This window comes from Lipotes vexillifer, unplaced genomic scaffold, assembly GCF_000442215.2.
Source record: "Lipotes vexillifer unplaced genomic scaffold, Lipotes_vexillifer_v1.1 scaffold217, whole genome shotgun sequence".
Lineage (NCBI taxonomy): Eukaryota > Metazoa > Chordata > Mammalia > Artiodactyla > Lipotidae > Lipotes > Lipotes vexillifer.
Window position 1 is genome coordinate 964,453 of NW_006788200.1, and position 16,337 is coordinate 980,789.

Below are 16,337 nucleotides of genomic sequence, written 5' to 3' on the forward strand. Positions count from 1 at the left end.
TATAATTTTTAGTCAAAACTTGTCTATGAGAATAAAACAGGCCAAGAAGGGATGACTAAAGGCAGCAAAGGGCATCCTCTTGTGCTATTCCTGACCAGGACACAGCTCTCCAAGTCTTCACGAACCAAGTCTCCTGTTCCCTATCAAGCAACCAAGCAACAGTCTGAAGAGTCAGATAAGAAGCCTGAAAAATGAATCACAAATATGAAAACTCAGTTTATAACAGAGGCAAAGGATCTGACATTTGTCACCAAGACTTAGACATAAAGAAAGTCCCTTTGACCTCAGAGAGGACTGGCTTAACAAGTCACAGGGGTGAGAAAAAAGAGGCCCTCTTGCTTCCCCTGGGCTGGTAAGCAAGAACAAAACATGATTTGTTCCTGAAGTCAGGACTGCAAAAGCTTGATATCCGGACAAAGTCCCTTTACAGCCATTCTGGGTAGCCCATCCCCCTCTGTCCCCGGCGCCCCTTCCTGGTGGGGACCCAGACACTCCTCTTCCTTACAGACATTGGTGAGCCTGCAGGGGGCAGAAGAGACAGGCTGTGGTGGACTAAGCCTAATGGAAGGGGCCTATTCACACCACCATGACAGGGACAAGACAGTTGGAAACAGAAAGCCTCCACTACGGCTCTCTATGGGGCTCAGGCATGGGGTTCAGAGCAGATTGCGGGTTGGAACAGGCAATGCAATATAACATAATATAACAATGTAACATAACACAAGATAATACAGTTATGAAGGGTTTTAATTTTATATATTTTTTTAAATGTGCCTTTAAAAATGCAAAGGGCCATCTTCCCCGACCTCCTCCAAATTTGTTACTGAGATAGGAAAAAAAAGTGCTTGTTGCTTTCTCCCATGTTCAAAACACATTACAGAATTTTACCCTTGCTATAAATATACATTTTACGTTTGATTTTCCTAATGTTTACTGGCAAACTTCTGGGTCACTGGAAGAATTGATTCCATGGCCTCACTGGCAGCAGGGCACCAAAATTTAAAAGCAGCCTGGGGAACTGGATGTCATTGGCATCCTCATCCTAATGTCTCCTCAAACTATAAACTAATCATTTAACATATTAAAGCAGAGTACGTTCAGATGCACAAGCATAAAGGTTTAAGCTAGATTTTTATTTGACGACTTCTTCCCTACTTTATTTATTAAACACACAGGACATCAGTTTTAAGTACTGGTGATCCAATTTTGCACAGTGAATGAGCATGAGCTTTGGAATCAGACAGGCTGGGGTTCGAGCTTGGGCTCAGCCAATTATTAACTGTGACCTTGGGCACATTTCTTTGTATAGCTCAGAGCCTGAAGCCTGTTAAGCATTGTCAGTAAACTTTGCTTGTACCAGCAATTCAGTACAAGCAAAGTATTTAATCTCTTGCCTATTCTTAGTGATCATAGTCAGAATGAGTTCAAACCACAAAAATCAATAATGATCTTTAACAGGGGAATCTTCTCCCTCTTCCCCTTGCACAGAGGGGGCAGTAACAAAATTCCGAGTTGACCGAGGCCCCACTACCTATGAGATCATGGAAATGATTTTTCCAAGGGACCCAACAATTTGTCCTGAAAAAGCTAAGAAAATAAAATATAAAAAGTCGCTATTGACATGAAAACGGCGACAAAGGAAATGTGACTTTAAAAGTGAAAACAGGCAACATAATGCAAGTTCTCCTCCTGAAACTTCTTTGTCACCCACCCCTGTCTTTCTGCCCTAGCTGGATGACCCTCACCATCTCTCACAGGGACCCTGTCATCACCTCTCCAGAGCCCCCTCCTCCAGCCATTCACCACATCAGCACTGGTTACAACAGGCTAAGGGAGCATCGGTTCTGGAACAATTAGTGGTGCAGTTCTATCTGTGTAGAACGGTATATATGGCTGTTTATATATCTATGGATGTAAATAGAAAACCTCAGAGAATAAACCAAAAAATATTAAGAGTGGTTCTCTCTAACATGTGATCTGTTGTTTCCATATTTTGGAAACTACTGGGAATTGGGAAAACATCATTATTAATGTTATAATCAGGAAATAATTAAAGCTACTTTTTAAAAGGAAAAAAGAAGAAAGGTTTCCATGGCATTCTACTGCAAACAGGATAAAGTCCAAACTAGCATATAAGGTCCTCCATCCATGACCCCAGATTACTTTTCAAACATTATCTTCTTCTGTGTCTCTGACACATACCCGAAATAGAAAACACACTAGACACTCTTTACCCTGAATTCAGCCTTCACAGTCCAACTTCCAAGCCCTCCCCTATCTTGTTCTCACAGCCTGTCTCTTGAAGATTTTCCCAGGTGCCTCTCTTAGAATCTACCTGCTAGAAAGCACATAGAGCATTCATTTCATTTGTACACGTAACACAATTAGTTGTGTTTTTCTCTCCACTAAGCAGTAAGCTGTTCAAAGGAAGGTTGTGTCTTCTTCCCAGAAGACTTGGCTCACTGTCTTGCACCCAAAGATAGCCAATAGATGTTCATTGAAATAAATTACAGAAGACTGAACAGGATGATACACCTGGGGCAGTTGCAGAAGACTTGACAGGGGTGGGATTTGAGCTGGGTTTAAAGAAGGGGTGATATTTAAAGAGAAATGATAGCTGATTACATTTATAATTCTATGGTAAAAACACAAGGACTTTCCCCAAGGACATTGTTGTCATTCTGTTGTAGACTGCTTGATGCTACAGGGTAAACTGATGCTAAAAATTATTTAAAAAGGACAAACGACAAAGTGGGAAAATATTTACAACATATATAATAAAGGATTAATAACTACATATCAACACGAAAATATGGGTAAATGGGGAAAAGGGCAAGTGACAAAAGAACAAAGACAATAAATACAAGGGGAAAAGTTTAACTTCATTAGTAATAAAATAAATGGAAATTAGAAAGAGATACAAATTTTTTGACTTTCAAAATGACAAACGAAAAGATACTACTCAGTGTCAGTGAGGGAAAGACAAGGGAATTTCATGGGGCTGTAACTTTTCTGGAAAAAAAACTTAGAAAAAGTTTCCAAGAGTTTTAAAAATAATTAATTCCCTTTGACCTAGTAATTCTACTTGTAGGATTCTATCCTAAGGAATTAATCAGAAATGTGCAAAAAGTTTTATATATAAGCAACACCATCCATAAGAATTAAAAACCAGAAACAATGTAGACTATTAAATGTAAGAAAACAATTAAAGTGTATTACTTTGGAGAAATGTCTATTTAGGTCTTCTGCCCATTTTTGGATTGGGTAGAAGACCAAAATAGACATTTCTCCAAAGAAGATATACAGATTGCCAACAAACACATGAAAGAATGTTTAACATCATTAATCATTAGAGAAATGCAAATCAAAACTACAATGAGATATCATCTCACACCGATCAGAATGGCCATCATCAAAAAATCTAGAAACAGTAAATGCTGGAGAGGGTGTGGAGAAAAGGGAACACTCTTGCACTGTTGGTGGGAATGTAAATTGATACAGTCACTATGGAGAACAGTATGGAGGTTCCTTAAAAAACTAAAAATAGAACTACCATACGACCCAGCAATCCCACTACTGGGCATATACCGTGAGAAAACCATAATTCAAAAAGAGCCATGTACCAAAATGTTCATTGCAGCTCTATTTACAATAGCCAGGACATGGAAGCAACCTAAGTGTCCATCAACAGAGGAATGGATAAAGTAGATGTGGCACATATATACAATGGAATATTACTCAGCCATAAAAAGAAACGAAATTGAGTTATTTGTAGTGAGGTGGATGGACCTAGAGTCTGTCATACAGAGTGAAGTAAGTCAGAAAGAGAAAAACAAATACTGTATGCTAACACATATATATGGAATCTAAGAAAAAAAAAAAGGTCATGAAGAACCTAGGGGTAAGACGGGAATAAAGACACAGACCTACTAGAGCATGGACTTGAGGATATAGGGAGGGGGAAGGGTAAGCTGTGACAAAGTGAGAGAGTGGCATGGACATAGATACACTACCAAACGTAAAATAGATAGCTAGTGGGAAGCAGCCGCATAGCACAGGGAGATCAGCTCGGTGGTTTGTGACCACCTAGAGGGGTGGAATAGGGAGGGTGGGACGGAGGGAGACGCAAGAGGGAAGAGATATGGGAACATATGTATATGTATAACTGAGTCACTTTGTTATAAAGCAGAAACTAACACCATTGTAAAGCAATTATACTCCAATAAAGATGTTAAAAAAATAAAGTGTATTACTATATATACGTGATCCTGTCATTTAAAAAATCTTATATTTTTAAAAGAATAGTTACTGTCATTGGGGCAAATGCTCACAATATAGTATACAACGAGGTTACAAAGAAGATTAAATTGAATGCATTCTGGAAACAGAACTGAAGACAGAAATTGGGCTTCCCTGATGGTGCAGTGGTTAAGAATCCGCCTGCCAATGCAGGGCACAAGGGTTCGAGCCCTGGTCCAGGAAGATCCCACATGCCGCGGAGCAACTAAGCCCGTGTGCCACAACTACTGAGCCTGCACTCTAGAGCCCGCGAGCCACAACTACTGAAGCCTGCGCGCCTAGAGCCTGTGCTCTGCAACAAGAGAAGCCACGGCAATGAGAAGCCCGCGCACCACAACGAAGAGTAGCTCCCGCTTACTGCAGCTTGAGAAAACCCATGAGTAGCAATGAAGACCCAACGCAGCCAAAAATAAATAAATAGCCTCTAGGAAATGGGATTGGGGAGAGGGGGACCTTTCACATGTTCTCTCTCTCTTTTTGTTTTTTTAATATAAATTTATTTATTTATTTTTATTTTTGGCTGCTTTGGGTCTTTGTTGCTGCGCGCAGGCTTTTCTCTAGTTGCGGCGAGCGGGGGCTACTCTTCATTGCGGTGCGCGGGCTTCTCGTTGGGTGGCTTCTCTTGTTGCAGAGCACGGGCTCTAGGCGCGCAGGCTTCAGTAGTTGTGGCACTCGGGCTCAGTAGTTGTGGCTCGCGGGCTCTAGAGCGCAGGCTCAGTAGTTGTGGCACACGGGCTTAGGTGCTCCGTGGCATGTGGGATCTTCCCCGAGCAGGTCTCAAACCCGTGTCCCCTGCATTGGCAGGCAGATTCTTAACCACTGCATCACCAGGGAAGACTGTTCTCTCTCTCTTTTTTTTTTTCCAATGAGTAAGAATAATAGTAGTGGCTATACTACCAACAATAATTTGAACGTTTACTGTGGGCCAAGCATTGTTCTAAGTGCTTTATGTTTACTTTCTCACAGAATCCTCACAACAACTTGTTGAGGTAAGTGTAATATTGTCATTCTCTCCCTTCACAGGTAAGAAAATTGAGGCACGGAGAGGTCAAGCAAGTAGCTCAATGTAGAGCTAAGACTCAAGTGTGGCATTTTGGGTGGGATGAATTGGGAGATTGGGATTGACATATATACACTACTCATACTATGCATAAAATAGATAACTAATGAGAACCTACTGTATAGCACAGGGAACTCTACTCAGTGCTCTGTGGTGACCTAAATGGGAAGGAAATCCAGAAAAGAGGGGATATATGTGTACGTATAGCTGATTCACTTTGCTGTGCAGTAGAAAGTAACACAACATGGTGAAGCAACTATACGCCAATAAAAATTAATTTAAAAAGAAAGTGCAAGAGAGCAAGATTCCAGAGTCTTGCTCTCTTCAAGTACTACGGTGCCTCTGACTATATATTTGTAGTACTGTGTTTGTAAATTAAGAAACTGATCCCACCTTTGCCCTGGCTGGTCCCTCTGCTGAAAAAGTTTCTTCTCCTACGTAGCTACTTAAGTCCCTGATCTCTTCAAGTCCTTGCTTAATTGTGGCCTTCACAGTGAGTCCTACCCACTAAACACAGGGTTCAAACTTGCAACCTGCCCCTCTATTTTACTCTGCTTTAATTTTTCCATAGTATTTCTCTAGCATATTATACAATTTTCAGATTACCGTATCACTTCTCTTTGTCCCTCACCTTCCCTCCAGCCCACTATGGGAGCTCCATTAGGTCAGGAGTTTTTACCTGTCTTGCTAATCGATGTATCACAGTCTGAAAAAGTACTGGCACAAATTAGGTGAGCAACAAATACTTGTGGAGTAAGTAACTTTTAAAAACATAGCATGATTCCAATTTTACTTTCGTATTTTAAAGCATAAACATGTATATGCATGTGTATGGGGGAGGGAGAAGAAAAATAGTCTAAATGTTAATGGTGATTTCAAGTGATATTTTTCCTTCTTTATGTTTTCCTGTGGTTTTATTCCCCAAACTCAATGGGAAAATGTATTATTTTATCATAAGAAAATTCTAAACCTCGGGTGACATGCATTGCCACACACAGCAAATTGTCTTTACTGCAAGTTGCATGAAGCCGTTTTCCTATGTGAAACGCAATCAACAATTCAAGAGGTATTGATGATCTTTAAATAAATTATTGCTTTTAAGCAATCGCCCGGTATTTTGTGGTGGTTAAATATTTCTAAAAGGAATAAAAATCCTTGCCTCGCCTGTCGACCGCGGCATCCCTGGGGAACACACCCACCTAGCAACCCGGAGCCGAGCCTGGCACTACGCCTTTAATTCCCGTGTTGGGCGGGGCGGTGGAGAATTTCCGCTCCCCCACTCCCACCGCGTCCCTGGTGGCAGCTGTCACCTGTAAAGCGAGCACCGCGCACGGGGGATGGCTCCCAGCGCCCATTGGACATAATATAAAGGCAGAAACCTACCCCCGAAGACTGGGAGCCTGGAGGGGCGGCGGCGGGGGGCGCGCGCCGCGGCCCCCAGCTTCTTTTTCCAGGAGACTCCTGGGCCCCGCGGCGCGGGCATGACCGAGGTCCAGCTTCAGGGACACGCCCGTTACGCCTCGTTGAAAACCATCAGGTGAGCCTGGCCGAGGCGGACGTGACTCCTGGAACTCCGGCTCCAGTGCGTCCCAGCTGGCGCCGCGACGTCCTCCTGCCCAGCAACCGGGAACAGCTGGTCGGTGGGAGTGGAAGGCCCCGGCTCCCCTGCGGGACCGGACTGACCATGGCGCTGGCCGCGGCCGCTGCCGCGGCCGCTGCGGCCGCCGGGGTGAGCCAGGCGGCAGTGCTGGGCTTTCTGCAGGAGAACGGCGGAAAGGTGCGCAACTCTGAGCTGCTGAGCCGCTTCAAGCCGCTGCTCGATGCTGGCGACCCCCGAGGCCGCGCTGCCCGCAGGGACCGTTTCAAGCAGTTTGTCAACGACGTGGCCGTGGTGAAGGAGCTCGACGGCGTCAAATTTGTGGTGCTGAGGAAGAAGCCGCGGCCCCGGGAGGGACCAGAGTCCCTTCCCTCCTGCTTCCCGAGCACCCCGGTGGCATCAGCACCGCCGTCGAAGATCACCTCCGTCTCACAGGGGGAAACCGCTGCTTCGGGGGCTCCATCCTTGGCCTCGGCGCAGAGGGCGGTGGAACCACCTGAGGACCCGGCTCCGCCATCAGAGCCACAGGACACCCCCGGGGCTCAGGACCCTGAGCCCACTGAGCTAACTAAGGGGCTGCTGTTAGTCCCAGACCGTCGGTCAGGGATGCCCTCGGACCCCCAGATTACAGCCTTTGAGCTAGCCCAGCCCTCCGAGGGACTCTCTGCAGACGTGGCCCCACCGTCGGAGGCAGCTTTGCCCCATGCAGAACCGCCAGACCCGGAACCTGCGCCTGGGCTGACAAAAGGGCCGCCACCACCCGCTCTGCGCGCGCTGCCGCAAAAGCCCTGCATGCTGCCCGTGCGCTGCGTCCCGGGCCCCGCGGCGCTCCGGATCCGGGCGGAGGAGCAGGGCCTGCGTCGGCAGCTGTCGGAGGAGCCCAGTCCACGGAGCTCCCCGCTGCTGCTGCGGCGGCTCTCAGTTGAGGAGTCCGGCCTGGGCCTCAGCCTGGGCCCCGGCCGCTCCCCGCACCTGAGGCGCCTGTCGCGCGCCGGCCCTCGCCTGCTGAGCCCGGACACCGAGGAGGTGCCCGCCGCACCACCGCCGTCCGCCGTACCCCTGGAGCCGGCCGAACACGAGTGGCTAGTGCGGGCTGCCGGGGGCCGTTGGACCCACCAGCTGCACGGGCTGCTGCTGCGCGACCTCGGCCTGGCGGCCAAACGCGACTTCATGTCTGGTTTCACGGCCCTGCATTGGGCCGCCAAGAGTGGCGACCTTGAGATGGTGCAGCAGCTGGTGGAGATCGCGCGGCGTGGAGGCGCGCGGGTCGACGTGAACGCGCGCTCACACGGCGGCTACACGCCGCTGCACCTGGCGGCTCTGCATGGCCACGAGGATGCAGCGGTGCTGCTGGTGGTCCGCCTGGGTGCGCAGGTGCACGTGCGTGACCACAGCGGGCGGCGCGCTTACCAGTACCTGCCATCAGGCGCCTCCTACGCGCTTCGCCGCCTACTTGGCGACCCCGGCCTGAGAAGCTCTACCGAGCCCGATGCGACCGGTGGTGGTAGTGGCGGTTTTGCGGCCCGGCGCCCGGTGCAGGTGGCCGCCACCATCCTCGGTTCCACCACCAGCGCGTTTCTGGGCGTCCTGGCCGACGACCTGATGCTCCAGGATCTGGCTCGAGGCATGAGGAAGTCAGGCTCCTTAAGCAAATTCTTGGGTGCCTCGCCCATGGCTCCTCGTAAAAAGACAAAAACCCGCAGTAGTCTGCAAGTCTTTTCAGAAATCTCCCGTCGACCCACTCCGGGGCCCTTGGCTGGTCTAGTGCCCAGCCTACCCCCAGCAACCTGACGGTTCCTGAGGCTACGGCTGAGTTGCTCTAATCGGGCCTGCCTCTCACAGTCTAAGCCTGCCCAAGACGGCGGTCCAAAACCTTCGGCTCCATCTTGTTTCCAACTTTGTCCACTGCAGCCTGTTTTACCCAAGTGGGCCTACGCCTCCAGCTTCTGTCTGAAGCTTGATCTTTCTCCAGAGATGGGATTCAAGATCTCAGTGAGAGCCTCCTATGAAGAACTACAGAAGTCAGGATTGAACTTTGGAGGAAATTTGAAATTTAGGATCAAAGGTTAAGGGGCAGCAGCTGGTCTGGCCCCTGAATGATTTAACCCGATGCCTCTGCATCTATATACTCCCAAGCCAGAATTAGAGCTTTGTGTGATGATGGATTGTCAGCTTTAAGATATGTAGTGCTTTTGTAATTTGATGCTTTTATCCTGTTTTTAAATTGAAATGAGGTAAAACAACTTTCATAAAAAAACCTTTTGAAAGTATATTTTTCCAAAATGCTCATTTTCAATCTTTTGCTAAATATTTTGGAACTCTATTAAAAAAAAAAAAAAGATGATCAAGATCTAAAGGAAATTAGTCCCAACCAACAAAACCCTTGAATGGTTATCTACCTCATTTTAGGCAATCGAGATTCCAGAGAGTCTTGAATACAGAATGTGACCATTGTGAATGTAATTAATTTCAGTTGTACTGAGAATGCTAAATATTAGAAAACAAGTATATCTTGGGAGTAAAAGTGATTTAACAATGAGAGAAAAGAGTCACTTTGGCAAATACTTTTAATTTGTGGTTGTCTTTATGGTGAAATATAAACGTGTATCTTTGGCACTGGTGGCTGGCTACTTTGATATGGCATGAATATTTAATTTTTTAAAGTGTGATTTATTTGTGAATTGCACCATTGTGCCACGTTTCTGAATCTGTGGCTTTCAAATCCGGCTGAGCCTTTCAGTGCAGTAAGTGAACATTCAAAGAAAAAAATGTCATAGCATAACACTAGAAAAATCACTGGTTAAATAGTAACAGATACAATTAAGGAGCAACTACTTTATATGAAAGTTCTGTACAAGCAAAAGGTACGTGATATCCATTTTAAAAAGCCATCTGAAAGCAAACAACTTATTCCAAAATAGCAAATGCAGAATCTCTTTGCTTAGTGACCTTAGAGAGGGGTGGCTTGATTCATCTGTATCTTTGCTCCTATTTGTAATTGAGAAGGTTTTAAGTATTGCCAAGATTTCTCAGGTTCAACACAGTGTAATTAAAATGGCTCTTTCCCCATTTTAAAGATGCGGAATCTATTTGCTCAACCAACCTTTTTATATCATATTGTAATAATGCTCTGCTTTTGCAAATTGGGTTTGCATGTCATTAGTTATGCCAAATAGTTTTTGTGGCACAGGGTACTGGAGTTCCCCTCCCATATGTGTATCAGTGAGGCCTCTGAAATTATTTAAGGCAGTCTTTCATGGAATGTTTTGATTTAAGCAATGAAATAAAGTCTCCCATTTTGTTCCTGCTTGTGTGATGATGCACTTCCCTTAAACAGTCTACAGCACTTGCTACTGTATTTTGCTTTTCTTTTCACTTTTCTCCTCATCCTTCTGCCTCTTTCAAGCATTCTACTATTGAAAGAATTTGGATTTCTCTGCAAAAAAAAGGAGTCAACCAAACATGGATATGGTAGCCAAAAACTGTAGGTAAATGTAGGCCCGGATCTGACCTCTCCCACCTTCCTTGCTTGGAACTCTAGCTAAGCTGCATAAATTATTTCAAAATGAAAATTAAAGTCTTCTGCCTCTGCAAAAACAAAAAAAAAGACAGGAGGCAATAATTTAAGCAATCTCAGTAGCTGAAGGTCTAGGACAGGATAAAATATTAGAGATTTTTCATGGTAAAAGAGAGGCCTGACTGAGACAGGTAACAAAGGTCACACACACAGGTATGACCAGCTTTGAGAAAGACAAAATGTAAACCAGCAAAGTAGTAATAACAATAACTAATGTTTATGGCACACTTAAATCAGATGAGGGTTCTTGAACCGCCAGAAGAATCTTTGTGTTTCAGAAGGGTGTGCTGCAAGCCTGCCCAGTGAAGTAAAAACATTTGGCAAGAGTTTAGGATCAATAAGCCTAAAATTCAGGTGTTAGAAACCACTGCTTTTTCCTTGCAGGCTAAAACTTTCTGAAACTGTAAGTCAGTAGGAAATTACAGTTGATATGCATATGGAAAGTTTTCAAGAACAATATCTGACTAACAGGAGGTACACCTGTGGAAGGATATTTCCAACAACTGACCAAAAAATAGTTGTTCATTGGTTAAGGTAATTTACCTGGTTAAAATTATCACAGGGAAGAGAATCACTCCTCTTAATGGGGGAAGAGTTAATTGCTGATGTAGATGTGTATGAGTCATGTCCACAGCAAGCTTTTTATTTTTATTGTTTGGCTGCACCGGGTCTTTGTTGCTGCGCGCAGGCTTTCTCTAGTTGCAGTGAGCGGGGGCTACTTTTTCATTGCAGTGCACGGGCTTCTCACTGCAGTGGCTTCTCTTGTTGAGGAGCACGGGCTCCAGGTGTGCAGGCTTTGGTAGTTGTGGCTTGCAGGCTCTAGGCATGCAGGCTTCCGTAGTTGTGGCGCATGGACTTAGCTGCTCCGGGGCATGTGGGATCTTCTCCGACCAGGGCTCGAACCCATGTCCCCTGCATTGGCCAGCGGATTCTTAACCACTGCGCTGCCACGGAAGCCCCCACAGCAAGCTTTTTAATACAATTGTACATTTCCTCTAAGGAGGATGGAAGCTGTTCTTTTTTAAAAAAAAAATTTTATTTTGGCTGCATTGGGTCTTAGTTGCAGCACGTGGGATCTTTAGTTGCGGCATGCGGACTCTCAGTTGCAGCCTGCATGTGGGATCTAGCTCCCCGACCAGGGATCGAACCGGCCCCCTGCATTGGGAGCATGGAGTCTTACCCACTGGACCACCAAGGAAGTCCCTGGAGGCTGTTCTTGAGCATGTGTTACTTACCTAATGGAGACCAGGGTATGGGTAACACACATATGACCTGTGTTTACTAAGTGCCAGGCACACTTGTAAACACTTTGCAGGTATTAACTACCACCTTACAAGGTATGCACTGTTAGTGTCTTGATTTTTAAAGTGAGGAAACTGAAGCTTAGAGAAACTTTAAGTAACTTGTACAGGCCTCACAGCTAGTAACTCTCACAGTCAGTATGGCATCCTGTTGCTCTTTTCCATTACAGTGTCCTGTTGCAGAAAAGCAAGGTGGTCTCATCTCATCTCTTTATTCATTTAGTGACCTTAGGCAAGTCACCCAAGTCTCCAAGCTCCATCTCCCTCTCTGTGGAACTGGCAGTACATATCCTACAGGCTGTGGGGAGGAAGGAACACAGGGAAGGAGTAGGTAAAGTCGTCTGTGAACTGCAACACCATCCTGAAATATTACAAGGAGTGCCAAGTTGGTCCCAAAGGGATATCTGGCTGCATTTCAAAACCAAATAGCTCTGATTCGTGACGTTGTTCTACATGATCACCATTCTTTTGCCATGTTAGTATTTGTATATACAAACAACAACACTGACTCTACTAGGAAAAATGTTTCCCCACAAAAGGGAAATATCGCTTTATTTAAAATATCACAATGCCTTTCTTAATGCACATTCCTCTAGCATCCCCACCCCTGCAACTTCCACTCTTAAACAAGCAGTCATTCAGCCTTCTGGACTGAAAGCACCCCTCCACACACGGTTTTAAAGCTGGGCCTACTCAGGACCCATATTTCCCCCCTTTTCTTTGCCTTTTCCTGGAAGAAATTATTTGACCTTTTAAAATGGTTTAATAAAGACTCTGTCGCTCTCCAGATAGCTTGTTGCCTTGAACCTCTGTGGCTGGCGTCACCTTTCCAGAACTGCCACACCTCTGGCTGGACTTGAACCTGTGGAGCAGAGGTGGCCTCAGATATTACCGTGGGAAAGAGGAAATAAGGAAGAGATAGTGAGAGAGGGAGGAGGAGGAGGAGAGAGAGAGAGGTCCGGACCTCTCCTCAAGAAGGGGAGGAAAAGTCCTCCTAGTGAGAAGTCAGTGCTGACTTTTCAAAGACAACAGGTAAACACCCATCATGACTGTCTGTCTAAACTGTAGCTAGGCTGTGACAGTAACGCTACGGGGTCGTTGGGAGGATTGCTTTACAGCATTTCACCTCTTCTCTCTGCGGTCCTCAACCACATTTGACCTAAATGTCCTCATAAGCTTCTGAATTACACGTGACTGAACAGCAAGGTAATTTGTTCCCGTGAGGATTCCTGAGGTTCACGCCAGCCGCTCGCCGAGGTACTTGGTGTGAGGAGCAGGCTGCTCCAGCCAGACTGCGCGTCGGTTTGGGCACCACAGAACCTTGCTTCCCTACTGTTTCCAATTTACAGTCAGAAGGTAAAAAGTGCACTAATTACATCCATATTAGGAACGGCGGGGGGGGGGGGGGGGGGGGTGGCGGGATGAGGCGACTAGGAGAGGAGGGAGGCCCCGGGGCTGCCAGTTGCCAGGCAACAACCGCGCTCTGCTCAATCGGGGCGGGGCGCTGCAGGCCTCAGGGCTGGGGGCGGGACCAGCAGGCGGCGGCGGGCGCAGGCGGCTTGGGGAGGTGCGGACAGAAACCCCAAGAGGCCCAAGAAACCCTCTTTTCCACCGTGGGGAACCACGTAAAGGCTCTTTTTGATACTGATCCTCGAGATCAACACCCCCAGCCTCCCCCTCCCCACTCCTCATCAGCCAACGACTTTCGAACGAAGGCCTAGCGGCAAAGGAAAGGGAGCCAACCTTCCCATAACTGGCGGGCCAGGATTTCTTTCCGACAGACACAAAGGCTTAGCCCCAGCCTTCAGGTCCAACAGGGACACTGCTCAGGACAAGGCAACGTCCCTGTTATTAGCCCAGAGGGCCTGGTAGCTGGGGAGGCTGCGGGTGGTAAAGCGTGGCCAGAAGCTTTCATCATGAGGAAAACAGTGCCCTCTGCTGGCAGCGTCCAGGAAGGTGGAATTCACCGGGCTTCTGGTACTGGCCCCCACCCCAGCCCTAGTCTTAGTCTGTGGTGCCAATATAGAACACCTATGCTGAGCTCATTCTTGCCCTCTGAAGGAATAACGGGGAGTGGAAAGGAGATAAACTGGGGCAGGAAGGAGACGGAGGCAAAATGGAAGGACAGGCGCAGGAGTTGTGGCCTACTTTTGTGGGTTCTCTCGATCTGGTAGAGACAAGCACAGAAGCCTCATATTTTCCCATGGCAAAAACCAGCAAAGAACCAAAGTGCAGTTTAACCAGACAATGGCAGACGCTGCTTCTCATGCCCATCCTGGGCTGGGAGTGTTTTGCCTGAAATACACAATTTCCACTGGCCTAATGGACGACGTTAGGTGTGTTTCTAAGTATATCACAATGGGAGAATGCAATGGGGACTGTACAGGGCAAAAGCCAGAAATAAGTAGATTCCATCCAGAACGCGTCTCGAAGTGAGCTGCCCTGCTAGGCAGAGGATCTTAGAGGGGAGGCCCCGCCCACGGCGTTCAAAGGAGAAAAGCAAAGCATAATGTTAGAATCAGCAGGAGCCCCATATGTTTTTTATAAAAAGGCACAATGTGAGCATTGTTCTGTGCTCAATAGCCCGACTGTTATAACTAATGCTTTTGGTATGAATACGACCATTTAAAATTCCTAATCAGTTGCACTTAGTGACAATATGCATCAGAAAACGAGCCCAGAAGCAGAGATTTCTCACTTTGAGGTCTGTTGGCTTTAGATACACATACACATGCCTATTAATGTGCCCAGCTTCCAAGAATACACTGAACATTTACATGAACAATGTTCTTGTCCCTGGCCTTAGCAGCTACAAATACTAAGGCAGATTTTCAATGTATGTTTGAGAACTGAACATTGATTCTATGTACACAGGACTGACACACAGAGGGGAGTGTGTGTCCTGTTTCATACCACTCTAGCCCTTAACTCCCAACCTTAGCCCATCCCCAAACTGCCATCTCCAGAACACAAGAAAAGCTGCCTCTGCAGCTCCTCAGCACCACCCCCACAATAATAGGTCTCCAGGTCCCCCATGACTCACCTTCAACTCCCATCCCCCCAACTGCCCTCCTTAAGCCTGGGTGACCTAGTGGGGACTCCAAAGGAAAGGCGGATAAATTCAGTTTATCCAGTTATCCAACATAATTGGAAGAGGAAGAAAGTTCTTTCTGGGTCTTGGAATGAATGTCCCCAAATGTCCAAGTGTACTTGACATTCATCAGGGTTTTTAGGCAGCAAAGCATCTGAATCCATTTTCCATTTGGGGAAGTTCCCTATCCCTTGTCTTGAAGGGAGGCAGTCCCCCACTTCCACTATACTACTCATGTCTGGGGCTTGGGTAAAAACCAGCAAAAGAGACCTGGCCTCAGCCAATCAGGCCTAGGCTTTTGTGGTAATAATGCAATCACCAGAATATTTAGGGACTACTGGTGACAGCATCTGCTTGGCCCCTCCAGTTTTCAAGCCTGTTTCTTCAGTCTTTCTAGGGATCCCCAGGGCTGAGTGATGTCCTCCAACAAATCTCTTTTCTGCTCTAGTCTGGCAGGTGTCTGTAGTTTGCAAACAAGATCCCTCCTCCAAGCCAGGCTCCAGGTGATACCGCACACTTCTCACATCAATTTTTTATTGAGAGGGAAAAAAATGGCCATTTTGCATCTTCAGTTGAAGTGCTCCTCTGACTTGTCTCCTCTCCCTCCAACCAACCCTGACCGAAAAGGGGGAATACTGCAGACTTTAAAATTCATAAGTTAATTACCAAATAATCCGCAAGACTTGGGTAAGGCCACATGAGAACACCTGGAAAAAGTACCCCAGTACTTTCGGGTCTTCCTCACCCCAAGGGAAAAGCACCGAATAAACCAGCGTCATCCCAATCACGTGGGTGAGAGGCAGGGGCAATGCTCCTCACCCCCCCCCCCTGTAACTAGATGAGGGGAGGGGGGAAGGGCGGTTTATCCGGAGGACGGGTGCCTGGGGGCCAGGCCGGCCTGGGAGTCGCAGGACGACGGCCAAGGTCGGTCCTGACTGTGTCCAGTTGGTCCTGAAGGAGGCGGACCCTCTCGTCCAGGCTGCGCTGCTGGGCCAGGACAGCGGCCTTGCCGACCAACAGGGCGCGATAGGCGCGCAGCTCGTCGGCGGGAAGTGCGCGCGCCAGCACCTCGCGCACTGCCCGCTCGCGCCGTGCCACATGCTGCTTCAACTCCTTGGCGTCTTCCTGCTGCCGCTGCAGGAGCCCCAGTCGCTGCAGCAGAGAGACCTGGAGCCGCGGGGCGAGGGCGCCGTGAGCGGGGCGAGGATGCCGCCGCTCCCGGGAAGCTTCCAGCCGGAGCCCGCAGGCCCCTCACCACCCCGCCCTCCCCCAGCCCAAACCCGTTACCTGCTCGTCAGGGTCGCCGTCTGCGCCCGCCCGGGCCAGGGCGCGGTGCACGCGGTCCAGGCGACTGCCCAGCAGCAGCAGGAGGCCAAGCACGCGCTCTAGGTCGGCCATAAACCGGCTGAACC

At 47.5% G+C, this 16,337-nt stretch overlaps 2 protein-coding genes across 2 annotated transcripts in view; one reads left to right on the forward strand and one right to left on the reverse strand.

The window, feature by feature from the left end:
- Positions 1-8,747, forward strand: part of SOWAHA (sosondowah ankyrin repeat domain family member A) — a 29,585-nt gene extending 20,838 nt beyond the window's left edge. The window contains exon 2 of the mRNA XM_007461499.1: positions 6,735-8,747. Coding sequence (XP_007461561.1) covers positions 6,735-8,747 — 2,013 coding nt within the window. The remainder of the gene's footprint in view (positions 1-6,734) is intronic.
- A 7,012-nt stretch (positions 8,748-15,759) lies between these two features.
- The window catches only part of SHROOM1 (shroom family member 1), a 3,480-nt gene continuing 2,902 nt past the window's right edge, over positions 15,760-16,337 (reverse strand). Inside the window, exons 7-8 of the mRNA XM_007461343.1 lie at positions 16,213-16,337; positions 15,760-16,092 (exon numbers count right to left, since the gene is read on the reverse strand). Coding sequence (XP_007461405.1) covers positions 15,760-16,092; positions 16,213-16,337 — 458 coding nt within the window. The remainder of the gene's footprint in view (positions 16,093-16,212) is intronic.